We start from the raw sequence: 21,361 nt of genomic DNA, 5'->3' as shown, positions 1-21,361 counted from the left end.
TTTAATTTATCCCTAGAGTTTATAAGGTAGAAAAATTAGATCAAAATTTATTTGTAAATTTAAAGCTTGGAGTTGAATTGATAACTTTTAAAATGGTGTTTCAAAGGGTTGTTTAAATAGAAGATTAATAAGTTTGGCAACCCTAAAATTGGAGCATACATCTCTAAGTAGTCTTATCACGATTATTTATTGACAAGTTTATAAAACGTTTCAATATTTTAATTGGTGCCTTTCCAGTTTTACGTACGCAATTAGAAAACTTCATTTTATATTTATAGACTCAAACTTTCATTACTAAGTTATGTTCAGGAAAAACCTTGAGTATGTTGCGTAGTTAGTTTTAATGTTCTGGTTTAGAATTTTAATTGAATTTTGTTTGTGGCATGTGTGCTTTTAATTGTCTAATAGAAACAAAACACAGGAAAAGGTAAATTAAAAAAATGCACTGTAGATTTGTATAATTTTTTATAATCTTTCATGAAAGTATCACATATTAAGCGCGTCACACACGGTGAAGATACTATAATATTTTATCTTAAGATACTGTAATATTTTATATTACAGTAACCGCCATCCTGTTACAAATGACCCACAAAATTTCGGGTCATTTGTAACAGGATGGCGGTTCTACAGGGGTCTTAGTACGCAATGACAAAAAGAAAAATGATGGTCAGAACGCTGATACCGGATACCTTAAGATACTGTGATATAAAATATTACAGTATCTTCACCGTGTGTGACGCACTTTATTGTATTATTTTATCTACATTCGACGTTTCCACATAGTCAAATATATGAAAACTTACATAAAAATATCAAATTGAATGCTCAAGTTTTTGCCAAGCTATGTAGAATATAGCCTTGTGCACAAGAAAATTATCTTGTTTCTAAAACATCACAAATGTGTGACAATTTATACCCATATTTTTGCATGTAACATATACCCATACGCATTTTCCGGCTTATACAAAATACGATTAGATGATTCCCACCCTTGTGAGTATCGAGATCTCAAAATTGATTCACTCAATTTCAAAGAAGCAGATCAAAACGCGTGTATAATATTTTCTCGGAAACAACTCAATATGTCCCTCGAAATGAATTGTAGGTATTAATTTTACGACGTTGTTTGCTGACAAACACCATCCATGTTTACGATCTATAAACATTTGGACGTTTTTGTAAACAACTCGATTATTATGCTTCGGTTATTACCATAATTTCTCTTTTTAAATTATCGTTTAACGTCTTCGAAAATAATGAAGTGTGTTAAAATGGCGGCCACTTTTTTAAACCACGTTTAAAGAAGTTCTCTTGAAGAAAATAGAAAAACGCAGTTTAAACAATACAAATATATTTATAAAATATGGCTTCTTACTTAGTAGTTTAAATAAGCTCTTATTTAAAAGTCCTAAAAGAAAGACCTACGTAAAGCTATTTTAACAATCTTTACTATTTAACTACACGATGACGTTCAATAGAACGTCTCATCTTTTTCCCTCAAGCTGATCTTCAAGACACGAGCATTTAAAAATACACTGAGAACAATCCCCCATTCATCACACATAAAATGAGCTGGGAGATCCTTTATCGTCTCATAATTGAATCGGCTGCGGTACCTTTTTCCTAATGGTCTCGGATAAATTGAATTTCTGCCATACGCTACGTGACCTGAGATAGGGGACAATTATATTCGAAGCTATGCGAGCTATCATCGGAATTCTCTCTTAAATTCTTGTATTGCATTCACTGGTGACATTTAGGGGACATTAAACGATCAAGTATTTTTAATTTTGGTTTATTAATCGGTTTTATTGAGATGCTAGAAATGCTTTTGGTATATTGTAATTATTATAATTTTTGTCTGATAGCATTTTACTTTCGTTCGGATTATTATTTTTTTTAAAAGGTAAATTTAAACTTAATTTGTATTTAATAACATAGAAATTGATATTCTTGTAACTACGAACAAATGTTTTCTATATCCGTAGAGCCATGAAGGAGCCACGTATGAATTTAATAAACACTTACAATTTTTGTTACAAGAATGAAATTAAAACTAATCGCTAAAGATTTACAAAGTAAAGAATTATAAACGGAACAGTAAAATATCATATTTAAAGCGAAAACCATCTTCAGAACCAAAATATTTAAATCGAAAATCCTCTTTATGTGAAACAGAAATCACAACATTTCTTCCATTCTAACGAACCCAATTTGACAGTTCGAAATTCGTTCAAAAACTTCGCACAGACGCAATTGAAAGCGATGACATTTGACACTTTGAAACAATTATCGGCTGTAGCGCTTTACTTATTCATTTTCAGCGTCTAGAATCGAATCAAGTCAAAAGTGAGTCGATGTAACTGAGCCGGCGGTGATTCAATTAAAACTAAATTCAGTCATATTGCCTGTGTTGAGTTGGAATATTATTTTCAATAGCCAAGCAGCAATGTATAAATGAATTTTGCAGTGTATTATTTCGTATTGAAAGATAAAACGGTACATAAATAAATACGCCAATGTTGTTTCAGTCGGCTTTTGTTTAGTAAATTACGTTCGAAATCCGTTGCGTTTTGTTTTTTAAGTGAAGTAATTATTAGTAATTGAAAGTTATGTATGGAATAGATACATAAGTTCTTGGAGCAAATATTACTTAAAGATTTGATTATATGTTTCATAAAAATAAGTTATTTTATTTGTAAATCGAATTTGGTTGAATTATCACAGATTTATGTATAAATATTGTATAAAAATGCGGCTTCGTTTACCGAAATGATAATGCTGCCATCAAAGAACAAAAAAAAACATTTTTTACAAACACAAATATTAGAATTACATTCAATATTCCCGTAGCTTTCGTATAAAAATATTTCATTAGTGGCGCGTTTGAAAAAAAAGCGATTACTATTCAAATTGCTGAATGAATGAATATTAATGAATAACAGGTTTTTAATTAAAGGGAAATTGAGGACTGGGGTGTCCCGGGAAGTCGGAAATCGAATTTATACCTACTTCTGTGGCTGTGAGTGTCAGTGTGATGTCAAAGCTTTTAGACTTGAGATAATTTGAGGGAAGAGCGCGGTCGAATATCAGATGGATAACTTATGTATTTTTTAATAAATGTTAGTATTATGTGTATCTAAATAGCTAAATCAGCCATTGAATTAAGAGCCTAGGCTCTTGATAAAATATCGCCGTTTCGATAAACTTATGTTTGTTTCTTTAGAACACATGAAATAAAATTTTAATATGTTTTGTTTGTAAATATTGTATAGTGTTCAATTAACGTTACACAACATTAAACCTTAACCTTTTGAACGCCAATGACATCTATAGATGTCATGCGCAATCGTGCCCTGTGCGCCAACGACACCTATACATGCCAAGAAACAGATCATAGATAAATACAAAATAAACATATTAAACCTTTACTTTTACGTGTTTTATTTATACAGTTTATGAACTGAATCCCCAGTTATTACATAATTGTACACAGTAAACAAAATTGCCAAGTAGTTATTCAAATATTTGATGACAAAAAATAACTTAATTAATGGCTAAAAAAGCATGTTCTCTCGCGCCAATGACATGTATACGTGCCTACTAGTGATGTAGTGTAATATTCAAGTAACTTCATTAAAATTTCAGCGAAATTACTCTAATTCGCTTAATTTTTGTAATAACTACAAAAAAAATATATAAGCTTAGTCACTGAGAAAAAAGGTAAATACTACATTCTTTGGTATAATACCATATTGTCTATATTGTGGATATTGTTGATTTGAATATTTTCCTTTTCGCTAATCATGCGCATCCCTAGCACAGTATCGATATGCAATCCCTTCTGCGCCATTGACATGAATAGATGTCGGACTGGTGACGTCGTAAGCGCGTGCCGTGTTGTTAAGTGCGGAAAGTTGTAAAAATATTTTATCGAGTATTGCCGAGAGTGTGAGTGCCTTTATTAGAATATTCTTATGATACAAATTGTCGCTATGTCATATCAAAATATGGTAACCTACATATAATTAGTATTTGTAATAACTCAAGTATTAAACTAAATGATTGGAAAATAAATATGTAGTTTTAGAGCTATTACGCACTGTCGACAAGTCGCCGGCGACTGTTACTTACTATAGTTTAAATAGGGGCTTGCGCACTGTCGTCCAGGAGTAAGTCCAGTCGCCGGCGACTGGTCGACAGTGCGTAATAGCTCATAATGCAATTCCCTTTATTTAAAGGTAATAGTTGTTTTGATATTTACAAATAAACACTCCACAATAATACCTATAGTTCATATAAACTTAATAAATAAACTCGATAAGTTATAATAATATACAGCTACACATCCCTAATCAGAAGCGAGAGATTATAAAAAAAAGGATGGTTGCCCGCGCCATTGGCATGTATACATGCCAATGGGGCGTAACTGATAGAGAATAGTGCTGTAACTTGCTGCAATTTTATATGTATTTTTGTATCTCAAAAGGTTGATTTTTTTGTTGATAGTTGCTATTTAATGTGGTCTTAAGTTTTTACAGTAGGAGATGAGGTTAAATAAATATTATTTTTGTGTTATAAGCTGTTTATTCAAATATTCAGACGTGAATTATTATGTTTATCGATAACATTTTGGAATCCCTACTATTTTCAAGGTTATCTCATTGAATTTGTGGCTTGGCGTGGAGGGCACGGCGATGCGTTTTTGCTCTGGCGGTCAAAAGGTTAAAGTTCATCGTGCTCAAAATCTGTTTCCTAGTACGTGGAATAAACACGCTGTACACAGCCGGGGGCAATGACCTGTATTACTAGGCAGTAGGCACCCCTTTGCATGTCTCTATATCTTGTTATATGGCCAAATGGGTTTTGAAGTGAACAAAAGATCCGTAGTAACAAAGAAAGCCTAATATTATATAGAGAACTGGCAGGCAAAGTAACTATGTGTTGTGGAAAAATATTACATAAGATACAGGCAAAAAAATCATTATTTGTATATTCATTTTCATTCTTATTACTCTTTAAACTTCCACTAATACTATATTACAGGTAGATACTAAAATAACTATGAAAACCTAAGTGATTATATTCATAAAACGTATTGAAGTGTGTTAGCAGGAATAAAATGATGTGTATCCAGTTCAAATGATATATTACGACTGTTATAATACAATAAGTATACATATTCTAATTACATTAGCATCATAAAACGTTGGATTTATTAATAAAACTAGCGGTCCGCCCCGGCTTCGCCCGTGGTACATAATATTTACGTTTTCTCTACATAAGAACCATCCTCGTACTTCAAGGAATATAATAAAAAAAGAATTATCGAAATCGGTTCAGCTGTTCTCGAGTTATGCGCTTACCAACAAATTTTGCGATTCATTTTTATATATAAGAAGAAGAAGAAGATTAGGTAATACATTCAAATCTAGTTTCTAGCATTGATAACTATTCTATCATGATCAGATAAATATCTAAACATACCTACATAGCAATCACAAAAATACACAATTGTAGCAATAACTAGGCAAATCAGTAAAAAGCTCAATCTCATTCCCTCAACGGATTTTCCGCGCGAATCAAAATGGCGCCAACTTATTACACGTCAATCTAGGCATTTGTCACGTTGCCTGAAATTGTCTAGATTTTCCAGATGCGTCGTACCCATAGTCGTACCTATAATATATTATACGTTCGAGTTGAGGCGCATTTTGTAGCAATTTCTTGTTATTGGAAGGTTTTTTATCAGAGATGAGAGAACAGAATTTGGCATTTGAGCTTTCTGTAGAGCACGGTACGCACAACACTTTTAATAATAGTTTTAACATAAAAAATTAACATCCTTGTAGAAAATAAATGACGTTTAATTATAAAACAAAATAGATATACTTGTAAAGCCATTTACACTGTAATGGGCTATAACTTCAGTTTATTTTGGGAAAGAATAGAACACAATGTTAAACGGCTATAAATTATGTAACCGTAATTACTAAAGTACAAATAAACGAGGTTAACCCTAAGTTGTGTCTTATTGCCTAAGTTTCCAGGATGGCTAACTTGTGGAACTAAACTTACTAATAACGCTTAGGGAAAGCTTTTTATGTGACACTTAGGTTCTTTAATGTATGTTAAATAAATAATTAAAACGGTTTATAATATATCTGATATTTAGCTAAGCTATTAGATAGCTTTTTATTTTTTAACTTACAGAATTTTAAAAGGTTTTTATGCTTGTTCTAAATTAGGAGAAAAGACTTCAACATTATACATAGCGACTCTACAAAATGTTAAGGAACATTAATTGTTCATGCAACAGTTTAAAATATATGACGAACAAAGGTTTAGATACAAATATGTCCTAACCCTTAAATTATACGCTTATTGCGTTTTTAACTCAAACAAACTTGTTACAGGCGCAGTCGGCGGTGACGGCGACGACAGCGATGACAAGGAGAAGGAAGAAGAAGCAGAACGCGAGCGGCAGGAGGCCATCCGCGAGGCGGAGGAGCGGCGCAAGGAGAAGCACCGCAAGATGGAGGAGGAGCGAGAGAAGATGCGGCAGGAGATAAGGGATAAGGTGGGTACACTTTACTAGTTCATAAAGAGAAGGAAGCATAACGCGAGCGGCAGGAGATAGGGGATAAGGTGCGTAAATAAGTAATGAAGAATAAGGTTGTTTGGTATATGGTAGGTGCATTATATAACCCATGTGTTTATCGAATAATATAAAAATAGAAATTGTAGAAGCGTATAAAAAGTTGTTATGAAGAAATCTAAACAGATCAACTTTTCCATTTTAAACACTGGAAAACGAATACATATTATATTACTACAGACTACACAAATTACATTCTTAAATAATTTATATTATTCAAATATTTACTCGCTTTTAATAATTAATGCTAACTTTATTACTAAAAACATTGTAGAAACTTTCATTAGGATAAAATTTTAAAACAATAGTTTAAAATAGTGAAACATTAAAGTTTAAATTAGTTCTAATCCTACATAGAACTATTATTATTTATTACTGTACATAGTTACTTATCTAAATATAATCCTCTCCACATGAGATCATTTGAAGCTGTCTATAATTACCAATCTGCAACTGACACTTTACCATGCAACGTGACTGCGGGCACTAAGCTACTATCACACTTCTACTCTCCTAGTATATAGATATTACATTTTCAGTTTAATTATTACAGGAAAATTCAAAAATCCCCTACGGAAATATTGAAAAAATACAAACTATTTTAATTCGTATGAATGTAGTCAAGTGTGTGATTGTAATCTTTTATATTGAATAAAATTTTATAAACATAAATATTATTATCAAAGTGGCTCCTAAAATTAACTACATTTCATTTAAAAGCGCTTTAAAAATGTCATATAATATATTCACTGTCACTTTCGAGGAGCAGAATCTCCAAAAAGCCATAAAATCACATAAAATTCTGTCACACCAGCAAAGAAACATTTAACATACATTCCTGTCAGCAAGAGTTATGACCACAGATCAAAAAAGCAAACATGAATAATTCCGATCCCGAAATGTTTTTCGGGATATGTTGGAGCGAATATCAAAGGCAATGACGCGACAATTAGTGTTGGAAAGAGGTCAAGCATCCTCGTCGGCTCTCAGCCGCGGACAATTTGTTCGGAGGACCCTCGCCGAAATCATTTTGACGTTTCATTCGATAAACGATCCATTGTTGTGCGTAAATTAACTATCACTTGGGTTATTTATTTAGTAGGATTCGGATAGCTTATAAAAGTTCAAAGTTTTTATAAAAAGACACCTACTATGTGGATTTTATCTTCACCACAAAAGAAAATCTTGTGAAATCAATATAATGGTTAAAACCTTGTTAAAATGTTCTTTTGTTTTGATAACCCTAATTTCTATATTTAAATAAACATGCTTAGACAACAATTCTTGTTTAATTTTAATAATTAGATTATTATTAAAACATTAATTTATCGAGTAACACTAAACAGCCTACGAGTGATGTTTTGTCTCTATTTTGTAAACAAACGGTAGCACAATTAATTATATTTTGACTACGCATAAAATAAACAATCAACATAATACTAATCATTTAGAATATAAACAACGAATACTGAACGAAATTTTATAACAAATTCTGAAAACCACAAACAAACGGCTAAAAATATGTGTAATTTATTATTTAAATTACGATTCAATTGCTACAAATTCTTAGAATCACGCAACTTTCAAAAGAAAAGTTAAGCATACGACGCAATAGAAAGAGAAGCTTGAATTATTATGTAAAATTGTTCAAAAACGTGAATAAATTGTAACGGCATAAAAATGTAGGTATATAAATATGGAACGTTACATAATTTTAAAGGGTTTCTTAAAGTATTTCTATCTCAACAATTTCCTTAATACCAACAGAGAAAGCATGACGCGTACGATAAGTTTTCAATCTGACAGCTGTCAGAATATAATGAGTAATTATGAGCTTAATTATAATCTCAGAAACGAAGTGTTGACTTGTTTGTGATTTGAATTGATGAATGTCGCGGTTATTAAAGAACTTCTGCGAACTCTTTTATTAAATTCAAGAGCTTGCTATGTTTTGCTTTTATAAGAAAAATTATAGGTACTATATCGATTTATCGAATTTCACTAAAGTACCAAATATGTACTTGAATCTGTAGCAATATCAATTTCATATTCTTATAATATAAAAATGAATCCCAAAATGTGTTGGTAAGCGCATAACTTGAGAACGGCTGAACCGATTTCGTTAATTCTTATTTTATTATATTCCTTGAAGTACGAGGATGGTTCTTACGTAGAGAAAACGTAAATATGTACCACGGGCGAAGCCGGGGCGGACTGCTAGTTATGTATATAATTAATCATTAGTTTGATTTCTAACCACAAAATTAGAAGTTATTTTTCAAAATTATTATTTACTTCTGTCAACGAAAAACATTTCTACAATTTATTAAACGCTTATTGATGGACTTTCATACTTTTTACTTATTTATTTCAAAACATTTTATAACCACAACTGGGTCATAGGGATAGATTCCGACGCGGTTTATATCAAGTTCTAAAACAATGCTGTTGGCGACATAGATTGGATATTTATAATCTGTGCAACTTACAGAGCCACCTGGCAACACTGTTATTCGGGAAGACATCTTTGATTTACAATTTACATTTTACACGGCATTCTATACAATCCTTTCTGTTAATTACTATTTTACAATTGTTACATTAATAAAGTACATACGAGAGAATTATTACTTTCTATTATCATACAACCCGACATACATAACAGATTGGCGACGAGTAAGTGGAAATTCAACATAAATTATCAAGTGAAGAACATCGTGCGTACATTGACCCATGTGCTCCTAACACCTTTTCCTTTGTTCCAAGGGTTCCACATCCCGTGATGATAACCCGCTTCACAACCTCCTTTTTCCTTCATAATAATATACAATACATTACAAATACGCAAAATGGAACAGCAATTGGGGCAAGTATTATCTCAAATGTTAGAAACTATTCGAGGAATTCAAGTACAACAAGCGCAATTACAACAACAATTACAAAATACGGATAAATCGGTGAGTGGAATTACATTACAACCATACGACGAAAACAATGAAAGTTTCGCATCTTATTTACAGAGGTTAGAAAATTACATTAACCTAAAAGGAGTTACAAATGATAAAACAAAATCACAGATTTTTCTGAACTGCATTGGTCCTAAATACTATCAAGTTTTACAAAATATTACAGCACCTGATTCTCCGAAAACCAAATCATATTATGAACTGATACAATTATTGAAAAACCATATTGCACCTGAACCTGGTGAAGTAGCCCAACAGCACAAATTTTGTTTACGACAACAATACGAATGTGAAAGTATTGCAAATTATGTTGCTGGTTTAAAAGAACTAGGGGGAAAATGTAACTTTAAATGCGCAAGCTGCGAACACAGCACATTTGAAACTCATCTGCGAGTACAATTCATACGAGGTCTCCGGAATTCAGAAATAAAAGAAAGATTATTACAAGAAAGCTCATCTACAAAGGTTGATGATTTAATTAAAATTGCAATGGCGATTGAGACATCTAAAGCTGAAACAAAAGAAATGTGTTCTGGCCAAGTAAACATTAACAAAATTTCAACTAAATCAAATCATTTCAAAATTTATACAAACACACATAAACCTAAAAATATAAATACATACAAAGATAAAAATATAAATAAATCATACAGTTCATATAACGAGAAGAAGAGAGAAATAAAATGTTTTCGATGTGGCAAAGAAAACCACACAGCAAGGCAATGTCGTTTGAAACATAAACTATTTTGCAAGAAATGTAAGACAAAGGGACACATACAATCGGTATGTTTCAGAGAACAAAAACAAATTGAGTTAGTTCAGGATCAATTCACCGAGGAAGATGAAATATATGAAATACATAAGATATTTAACAATAACATACAGAGTGATAAATTTAACATAACCTTACAATTAAATGGAAAAATACATAATTTAGAACTGGATACAGGCGCTGCAGTTACTACATGCTCGACAAATTTTTATGAAAAATATTTTAATAATCTGAAACTTAAAGATACATCAGTAAAGCTAAGAACATACACAGGAGAAATAATACACCCATTAGGAACTTGTAATTTAAATATTCAGTATAAGAACACAGTTATTGAAGGAAGAATCTTTGTAATTGACCGCAAAGTAGACACCGTAGTTGGAAGAGAATGGCTTAGAAAATTGAACTTAAATTTTGAAGTAAATTCAATATACAAGGAAGAACAAGACATAACAGAAAAAGAATTCAAAAATAAATTACAAACATTATTAGAAGAATATAAAGAATTATTTACAGAAGAAATAGGTGAAATTAAAGATTATCAAGTCGCATTTAAATTGAAAGAAGAGGCAGTTCCAGTTTATTTAAAGCCACGTCCAGTACCATTTGCATTGAAAAATCAAGTAGAGGCAGAAATTGACAGATTAGAAAAAGAAGGCATATTAGAAAAGGTTACATACTCACAGTGGGGTACACCAATTGTTCCTGTGATGAAACATAATGGAAAGGTACGCCTATGTGCCGACTACAGAGCTACATTAAATAAAAACCTAGAAAATGACAACTATCCAATCCCTCGAGTTGAAGAGATATTTTCAAAGCTCAGCGGTGGTAAATATTTTTGTACATTGGACATTAACCAAGCGTATTTACATATGAAGACAAATGATGATACAGCAGAGATGCAAGCCATAAGTACATGTAAGGGTACATACAAAGTAAGAAGACTGATGTTCGGTGTGAAAATAGCACCAAATGTTTGGCAAAGATACATGGATCATACATTACAAGGATTAGAAGGTACAGCTTGTTTTTTTGATGATATCGCTTTACAAGGACATACATACATACAATTACTACAAAGAATCCGAAAGGTATTTAATAAACTTAAAGAATGTGGATTACATCTAAACAAGAAGAAGTGTCAATTTTTTCAAAAATCAGTTACATATCTTGGACATAAAATAAATGAAAAAGGATTACACCCTACAGAAGAAAAGATAAATGATATAAAGAATAGCCCACGTCCCACAGATGTTACATCTCTACGTACTTTCTTAGGAATGATAAATTATTATCAACAATTCATATCTAATTTGGCATCTAAACTAAATCCTTTATACAAGCTATTACAGAAAGATACAAAATTTATATGGAATAAAGAATGTGAAAAAGCATTTCAAGAGTTGAAAATTGAGCTATGTGGAGAAAAAGTACTTATACCGTTTCATGAGAACTTACCTGTCACATTAGCTACAGACGCATCTCCTACAGGATATGGAGCTGTTTTATCACACATTATGCCGGATAAAACTGAACGACCTATAGCATTTGCATCAAGATCCTTAACTAAAGCAGAGAGAGGTTACAGTCAGTTAGATAAGGAAGCAGCAGCCCTAGTATGGGGATTAAAGAAATTTTTCCAATACTGTTACGGCAGGAAGATAATACTCATTGTAGATAATCAACCATTAGCTAGAATTTTACACCCAGAGAAAGTTACACCAGCTACCACAGCCATACGATTAGTACACTATGCAAACTTTTTAGCAGGATTTGACTATGAGATACGACTAAGGAAGACTACAGAACATGCGAATGCCGACTATTTTTCAAGAATACAATATACAGATACAACTGAAAAGAATGAGACAATGACAGACGATGAAGCGTTCTACCTAAATCAAATTGCAGAAATGCCAGTTTCATTAAAGGAAATAAGAGAAGCTACAGCCACTGACCCTGAGTTACAGTAATTATACATAGATATACAGTCAGGAAGAGAAGATACAGGAAGACTATACGAATATTCACTACAAAACAATTGCATATTTTATGGCATAAGAATTGTAATACCTAAAAAGTTACAACCTCAAATATTAAAAGAACTACATACAGCTCACACCGGTATTGTGAAAATGAAGGCATTAGCCAGAAGCTATGTCTGGTGGAAGAATATAGACATAGATATAGAGAACATGGTAAAGCAGTGTAAAACATGCTGTTTAATGAAAAACAACCCTACTAAAGTACCTATACACATCTGGGAATATCCGAAAGAACCATGGAGTAGAATTCATATTGATTACGCAGGACCATTCTTGAATCAATATTTTCTTATTGTAGTAGATGCCTACACAAAATGGTTAGAGGTAATACCTACTACTTCTATCACAGCTACAGCTACTATTAATATTTTAAAGAAAATCTACACTACGTTTGGCTTACCAGTTACCCAAGTATCTGATAATGGAAGACAATTTAGATCAGAGGAAATGTTAAGATTTTTAAAGGAAAATGGAATACAAGCAAAGTTTACAGCACCCTTTCACCCATCTACAAATGGTCAAGCAGAAAGATATGTACAAACGGTTAAAAATAAACTTAAAGCAATGATGAACGAAGAAGGATCTGTACAAGATAAGTTACAAAGATTTTTAATGATGTATAGAAAAACACCTAATAGTTCTACAGGACAGAGTCCAGGAGAAATGATGTTTAAAAGAATATATAGAACAAGAATAGATTTAGTGAAAAGAAAACAAGAAGTTAGAGATAGCAACAATGAAGAATTAAAGATATACAAAGAGTTTAAACCAGGAGATAGAGTACAAATAAGGATGTATGATAGTAACAAATGGAAATTTGGAAGAATATTAGAGAGGAAAGGAAAATTACATTACGAGGTGGAAGTAGATGGAAAGATACATCACAGACATACTGATCAGATAATAAGGACATCATGCTTGAGTGAGAATATTAATACACCAGATACTTACCGACCAACTCACCTGCAAGAGAGTTCACCCACACCAGCTTCACCTGAAAAAGAATGCATACAACCTAGCCCTACAGTAATAACACATACACCAAGAAGATCATCTACACAGCCAGTAGCAAGTCCAGGAAATTACCAACCAGAAAACCTTGTACCAGAAACAATTCCAGATACACATGAACCTACACCATCCAGAATTGAAATCCGTCGTAGTACTAGGATGAGGAAACCTCCCAATAGATTGAACCTTTAAATTTATAACGAGGGAGAGTGTTGGCGACATAGATTGGATATTTATAATCTGTGCAACTTACAGAGCCACCTGGCAACACTGTTATTCGGGAAGACATCTTTGATTTACAATTTACATTTTACACGGCATTCTATACAATCCTTTCTGTTAATTACTATTTTACAATTGTTACATTAATAAAGTACATACGAGAGAATTATTACTTTCTATTATCATACAACCCGACATACATAACAAATGCCAAACTTAAAACTAGGTATACCTATGAAAACCACAGCACAAAATAGTTCTCATGTAACACATAAATTCAGGCAATTGAAATTTACGTCAAAAGGAATTCTACAAAGAAGCACTTTGAGGTAATTTCTTTTTCCCGCTCTTGACCGACGCCATTTTAGAGGCAATTCACTATAAAATGGCGGAATTACGGTGAGAATTTAACAGTCCTAGTTTTAGGTGTAAAGGAAGTGGGCTTTTAAGTAATAGTTAGAATCTAGAACATGCCTTAATCTTTTACAGCTTTAGGATATCTTAATTTCAATAGGTTTAAAAGTTCAAAAGACGTTAAGCACCCTGTGAATTTAAATTGATTTCTACATAATTATACACGTGCCCTAGTTAGAAGTCTATGACGCTACCTTACCGTAAATTACACACAATGACTAAAATTTTACAATTAACAATATAACCCGAATTAACCAGTACCAAACCCTCCATACATAACAACCGTTCACTAGGTCGTACAGGCCCTTAACATGCCAAAACTTATGACATCAATGAAACTAACGCTTTTAAAACTTTACTGACAACGAAGCGAGGCTATTAGCCCCCGTCGCGGGCTCAAATGGCCTGTAATCAAATTTGTGACGTTCCGTCAAAGGACCGCACTTTAGTGTTAAGAGCGTGGTCCAAGAATAAGCGGTTCATCATAATATTCATAGAATATTTAATTATTTAACACTTAGTTTTATAAAGTACTAGCTTTCCGCCCGCGGCTTCGCCCGCGTTTTCAAAGAAAAACCCGTTCCCGTAGGATTTCCGGGATAAAACTTATCCTATGTCCTTCCTCGGGTATCAAAATATCTCTATATCAAATTTCATGCAAATTGGTTCAGTAGTTCAGGCGTGATTGAGTAACAGACAGATAGACAGAGTTACTTTCGCATTTATAATATTAGTATGGATGACAGAAAGTTGTAAAAACATTGATCTAAGGATCAATGTTTTCATTTCTCTGTTAATTAATAATAACTATGATTAATATGATCGACAATAACACACATTTATTATAACTGTAAATACAACATATTCACAAAGAATGGTAAATTAATAAAAAAAAACTAGAGCGTACAAAATTGTTTATTTTACGTTTTCTAGCCTTTTAGCGAAAGGGCCCCAAACATCAAGTCTATCGAAACTTCCTAATCAATAATATTAGTGGGATGAAGCAGTCCCAAATTAATCAGAAGTCATGTCCTGGGAACATCAATTAGTCCTGTTAGTGGAGTTATGATCGGACTTTACCGTACAAGTTTGTTTTCGCATTCTTATAAATGTTCTTTAATCTTTTATTGCACTTCTATAGGTTAAAAAATGTAGGTACACGTAAAAAAATTAATAACCATTAAAGTATGTTTAATTATGTACTTTAACACGTTCAGTACGGCATCAGGTCGAAAACACCTGAAGTGAACTATTCGCGCGGGCCGGAGAGAGATTTCTATTGCTATCGCATGGGCCGGGGTAGTTTACTTTAGGATTTTTTGTAGTGAGAGTGTGACAGATATATTGACTGGTATTCTGCCACTAAATAGTACCCATAAAAGGAAAAATATTGTATCGGATCTTAAAGACCTGATACGGCCTGCAAAGAAATTTTGTCCTTGCAGGACGGATATCGGATCTAAAAGACCCGATGCCTGATAACCCGATAGCCGGCCCTTGGTAACAGGTCAGTTAATTAGTGATGTGCATAATAATTAGACGTTGCGATATTGTATTGATATCAATTATTATATATCTAACAAAATTTTACGATTATGATGCGGCAATGGTAGCCGTGGTTGAGATTTTTGATAGTTAGAAAAAACATTTTTTACAAAGAGAAAAACAAATTTTGGAAAATAGATTTTACATTTTTATAGTGATTCCAAGAACTTTTTGATTCACCCTCGTATTGTCATAACTGTTATAATGAAGCGCATACTGTTTTTGAGGTAAAAATAAATTGATTTTTTTTAATTATATAGTCGATTCATTTGACATCACTAGCAATCATATTCACTAGTGCCGGGATCAGGTGTATAAGATCCTATAATTTTACTACTAATTTAACCTCCTTTAATGATATTTTTTTCAAAAACGGGTCTAATGTTGTTATGCAGTGATTCAATAACAATACGTTTCAAGAAAGAATATTCAAAAAAGTCTTCAACTGGATGACACATTTGATTTTAATGTCAAAAGGTGTAACAGGTCCTTTCCACCTGATGCCGGCCGTAAATGAAGTTCACCAACAGGTCTTGTAAGCCCTATGCCGGCCCAACGATAAGTAGCCAAAATCGGGCCCCGTCTTGAACGTGTTAAAAAAATCTATGTATAGGAAGATTCACCTTTAAAGTTAAGCTAATTAACATATAGAAAGTGGATTAAATATCATTTGTTATGTATGAACCCAATATATTATTTGAATTACTTTTCAGAACAGAAAGATAACGAACTTCAAAATTCCATACTATAACTTTTTTGAAAGCTTAAACAAAACAATGAAAGTTTTTAATAAAAACTAAACTAAAACACGTAACACTTAAACGATATTTCACACCTACACATTACCACCCTATTGCGTATAAATTTCATAACGTGACGAAAAACTTGACTAACACTTACATAAGAAATTACACGATCCGACCGAAGTGTCATTGAATATAATTTATGGTCCAACTTATGGTGCCAATATCGTAGGGGCCTAATGATTAGTTCCTTTTACCATTATATTTTATTGGCTGGTTATCGTGATTATGTTGGCCTTGCTAGCAAATGGACGAGCGGAGTTAATCCCAAACTGATATCGCCCATTTTCAACCCTCGCCTTTTTCAAGTAGTTATAGTATGCTGTATGACCTAATTTCTCTAGTGGTAATTCCGAATCAATGGATGAATCATTCGTTTATTTTATATTTTTTAACGTGTAGTGTTTTACTGCCTAAAAAACTCTTTGTTAAATAGTTGGTACAGACCTTTATATTATCTAAAACAAAGAGAGATATGAAAATGATATGTTAGTATCATGTTTAAATAAACGTAAAAATTTCCGATCTAATATATATCCGAATACGATAAAAATATAAACATTCAAATCGATAACTATTATGTAAGAATATTTTCTAATACTGTTATCAGCCGGCATGTTTCTTTTATCCTAGTACCAACTGCCAAGTATAGTTCGCTAGCAAGAACTTCGTGGAAAATCTAATAATAGGTCTAATATATCTTATTTCCCAATCTGTTTGAAAGAATCTATTATATTTATTTATAGTAGCTTCGTGGAATTGGGATAGTATAAAATTGTATAAAGTTACGTTTGAAAAGCTCAAAAAAGTCGAGTTAAATGAATAAACGATTGAACATCGCTTTGATATTGAGCCTTTGTAAAAACCTTTCATTCCCAGCGGTTTTGCTGCTACGTTCAAAATAGGAGGCGAAAAAAACGTCGCAAAATATAACATTCGTTCAATCTCAAACAATGTCTGTGTCAAAAGCTCTCTCAATAACAAATAACAAAAGAAACAAGAGCGTGACTATAAATATTTCCGCTAATTATGAAGACAGTAATGAAGGAATAATTTTGTGCAGTAATTATAGTCGCCGGCAGTGAGGCCACGCCTCGCAATTATAACTTCGGAACTCCTTAGCGGCGCGACTTCGAGCGATTTATTTGTGAATATAACAATTGATTTTTTGTTTTTGATCGTTTTCTTGAGATGAAAGTTGGTTTGGGCTTAAATGCAATGCAATTCTGCATTTATATCAACTTTTTCTTTAAGAGTGCGAAAGTGTAAGCGTAAAAGTAGATATATCTACTGTGTAAAAATCAATGGGATTTCTGATTCTACAATTATATTTTTCTCCATAATAACATAACAGAACGGTTTTCACAGATAAATTAATATATTTGTTTACTACTCGTTAATTTGACAAAAACTTAACTAGCAACACAGTACATTTGAAGTATTTATTTGTGCGCGTAAGGGCATTTCAGACGGAACGCCAAACACTATTAAGGCGCGCAAACACTCATGGAAAACTGTTGACAACTCACTATTTTCTTTTAACAACTGATGCTGAAGAACTGGGAAAACACGATTTATACGTACGTGGAACTAATATATAACATGCTTTTTGGGATAAAGTTTTTCTTTTTATTGCTCATGTTTTTGGACTGACAACTATAAATACACAGATACAAAAATTGTATCAATATATCGTCTTTACTCTGTTGTGTTGTTTTCAATATTTTATTATCTTCATAATATGAAGCGTAATGATTTAACTTTTACTTAACTTTTAGTTTTAATGTCATATACCGTTTCGCGATAACCTCTTCCAAACTATTCTTAAACATATTTTTATTAAGTTATTATAAATATTATAACAGCAACAGTGAGACTTATAACATGTGTATAATCATAGCTTATTTATTACTCATCTACTAATTGACTTGACCTATATCAGTGAAGTTTAAAGTATATATCAATTCCCATGTTCGTGATCGATCACTCGTTAAAGTTACAAGTGGCGTGTCTACTGTCTATCCGTCTATTCAATTATCTATGTGCCTACTGCCTTCATGAGTCAGCAGGGTTGCCAGCTATACTGTAAATTATTTATTAGTAATGCATAATATATTAGAGTCGGTAAAATAATCAATTAAGTAAAAGGCCTACAAAAAGCAGCCATAAATGGTAAGGATGCGTTACACTAAAATGAAATGACAGCACATAGATAATAACCTTACGGTCTTACTAATAAAATGTTACCCATTCGCTTTGCAATGGATTAGTTATTGCAATTATCTGTCTTGTTTTTATGATTGACGTTTCATGTAAGCAAGAGTAGGATATAGATATGGTAGAAATTTATCCATTGTTTAACTTTGTGTTATTAAGGCCGTTAACTAAGGCCGTTAAACTATAAAATAATAGTTTAAACAAAATTTTCAATCCGTTCCATACAAATTCAAAACAATTTATACCAGCAAAATGTACTTTGTATTTATTATTTTGTTAGGATAGATTTAACATCGCCATTTTATATACATATGTATAAAAATATACCCATAAATTTTCTTATCCTATATCTATCAAATGTAATGTTATGTAAAAGTATGTAATAGCTAAAGAAACTAAAACATCCATTACAGCAAAATAAAAACAAATATGTACCCAAGATAGAGTAAAAAGATCAACTATACCCTGAACCATTAATAAAACGTAGCAGAAGCGATAAAAAATCTCATATATCCAAACATAAACTCAGTTCAATATTATGTTCGATACATTTATTACAATCCAGTCGAAGCAAATAAAGTGAAAATCAATACCACGGTTCGCAGAAAAATCACCCAGCATACTTGGTGTGCAAGAATGTACCTATTACAGCGCTTCGTTGCACGTACCGTTAGCAAATTATAGGCTTTTATTTTTTAATGTTTGTTTTTTGTTGTTAACATTTAGAGTAGCAAAGTGAACATTTTAATGATTCGTTCTCGTTTTTACTGATTGTGAGATATTGAAACGTACAATTCTGAAGTAATATCGTTTTATACATTCGCGGATATGAATTGCCATATTCTTTAAACTCTCTTTATACAAGCAATGAACAAATACAGAGATTTTAAGCATTTATTTCCTTATAAAAGAACATTACTTTTGTTGTTAATACAAAAGTATTTTATTAATAAGATTTTTGTACACCTATACATATAATATAGTGACGATGAATAACATATTTCACTCAATTCACTCAGAATACAACCCAAGTTTATTTGTTTCTCTTATCAAAAACACGTTATTTGCTGTCCGTACCGTGTTGACACGTAATTTTCCCCGCCCATAGCAATTTTCCACCATGAGCCGAGCATTTGATGTAACGCGCCCTTACGCGCTCCGTAAACATTGATATGGAAATAACAAATGGCTTTTGGATTCAGAATTAAGTTTAATGAATATCTAGTAAAATACTTGTAAATACATATAATCGTATAATAATGCATAGCATGCATAGTAGCGACGTTTATTATTGTTAAAACGTTGTCAACAAAACAATAATTGTGAAGTATTATTTTTAACTCTTTGTAGTAAAACAGCTGCTTGATTTTTTTCTACTATACCTTTAACTAGATAAACGTGTTATCATTTTCTTTGTTTGAAATGGTGTAAGCTGGTATATTTTATACTTCAATTCAAATATCTTTGACATCAAAAAATTTACCCTGTATCTAATATCTTCCAAATCTCTGCTTTATAAAATTGACCAACTTACACCATTAATTATATAAGATATTAAACTATAAGTGGCTGGTAAACAATTTTTGCCAGTCGTTGTCCATCGATAGGCTATTAAGCTTCAATTTCCACAAGATTGCGAAGTAACCGCGTTAGGAACTCATTTGACGCAAAATTGTTACACCGACCTCTCTAAAACCTGACAAGGGTTTACTGCAGTCGCTTTTTAAACTAAGATGATTTATATTCGTTTAATTTTGTGGAGATATGTTCTTAATAATTGCTTGATTAGGGAAGAATATCATGTTTAGATCTAAATGTAAGTTATTGATTTATAAAAATGAACGTTTTGCAAAAGAAGGGAATAGAAGTATAATTTTAGTAAAATAATTTAAGACTTGTACACATTATCGGTAAAGTTTCCATAGATAAGATGTGCTTATCGTTCGCAGTAATTATGGTTTTTATGGAATAAAAATACTTTGTTTGGATAGGAAGAGAAGAGTAGAAAAAAGAAGAATAAATAAAGCCCGTGGATGTTAAATTGACTCTAGTAGGGAGTCCGTCTCAGTGCGACTCCCTAATCGAGTCAGGTTGACTTCTACGAGGCTTTGTCTACACAGAGAAGAAAGAAGAATGCATAAAGAATGAAGAAAGGAAGAATCAGAAGCTTCGCCAGAATTCCTTTCTTTTATATTCTGTTTCGTTACTACTAATACTATACTGATTCATAGTTTCTCCTTCGATAAAATATTTTAATCAATTTCCCGAGAGTTAAACACTATGAAGAGCCATTTATGTGCGCGTTTTACTTAAGTACATAATATTTACCTATTACAATGTTTAATTTACAATTAAAATTTAGTGTATAGCAATTAAAATATAGTTTAAAGGAAATCAAGTATTTTTTCGAATAGTATCAGTTTTGTTTTTTTTTAAATAGCCATATTGTTCGATCTGCAATAATGTTACGAGGTAAACTTCTTTTTTATGAAGAGAATTCACAAGGAGGTAACCTTGTGAATTCTCTTCATAAATATTTGTTTTGTTATTAATTATTGCAATGCTTTCAAAGCAATCAAATCTAACAGATCAAACACAATACAATATTAATATATTTATACCTACTATATTATTTCATACATCTATAGATCATGTATTTATTATAAACAAATGTGTTATAATTTCAATAAATATTCAAAATA

At 32.0% G+C, this 21,361-nt stretch overlaps 2 protein-coding genes across 2 annotated transcripts in view; both read left to right on the top strand.

Moving 5' to 3' along the window:
* Positions 1 to 21,361, top strand: part of cpx (synaptic transmission protein complexin) — a 182,867-nt gene that overhangs the window by 152,764 nt on the left and 8,742 nt on the right. Inside the window, exon 4 of the mRNA XM_090115275.1 lies at positions 6,420 to 6,583. Coding sequence (XP_089971401.1) covers positions 6,420 to 6,583 — 164 coding nt within the window. The remainder of the gene's footprint in view (positions 1 to 6,419; positions 6,584 to 21,361) is intronic.
* LOC149898431 (uncharacterized) lies at positions 9,097 to 13,846 on the top strand. The gene has a single exon (XM_090115348.1). The coding sequence runs from the start codon at positions 9,511 to 9,513 to the stop codon at positions 12,373 to 12,375; it is 2,865 nt and encodes a 954-aa protein (XP_089971474.1). The 5' UTR covers positions 9,097 to 9,510; the 3' UTR covers positions 12,376 to 13,846.

Source organism: Colias eurytheme, chromosome 23 (assembly GCF_061535395.1).
Source record: "Colias eurytheme isolate Ceu_HAF_F1 chromosome 23, ilColEury1 Martin Lab GWU primary, whole genome shotgun sequence".
In the NCBI taxonomy this organism is placed as follows: domain Eukaryota; kingdom Metazoa; phylum Arthropoda; class Insecta; order Lepidoptera; family Pieridae; genus Colias; species Colias eurytheme.
Note: the sequence above shows the minus strand (reverse complement) of the source record. Positions and strands in the feature narration are given on the sequence as shown.

Coding starts and splice junctions, on each gene's coding strand:
- LOC149898431 (XM_090115348.1), top strand. CDS start 9,511: ATGGAACAGCAATTGGGGCAAGTATTATCTCAAATGTTAGAAACTATT.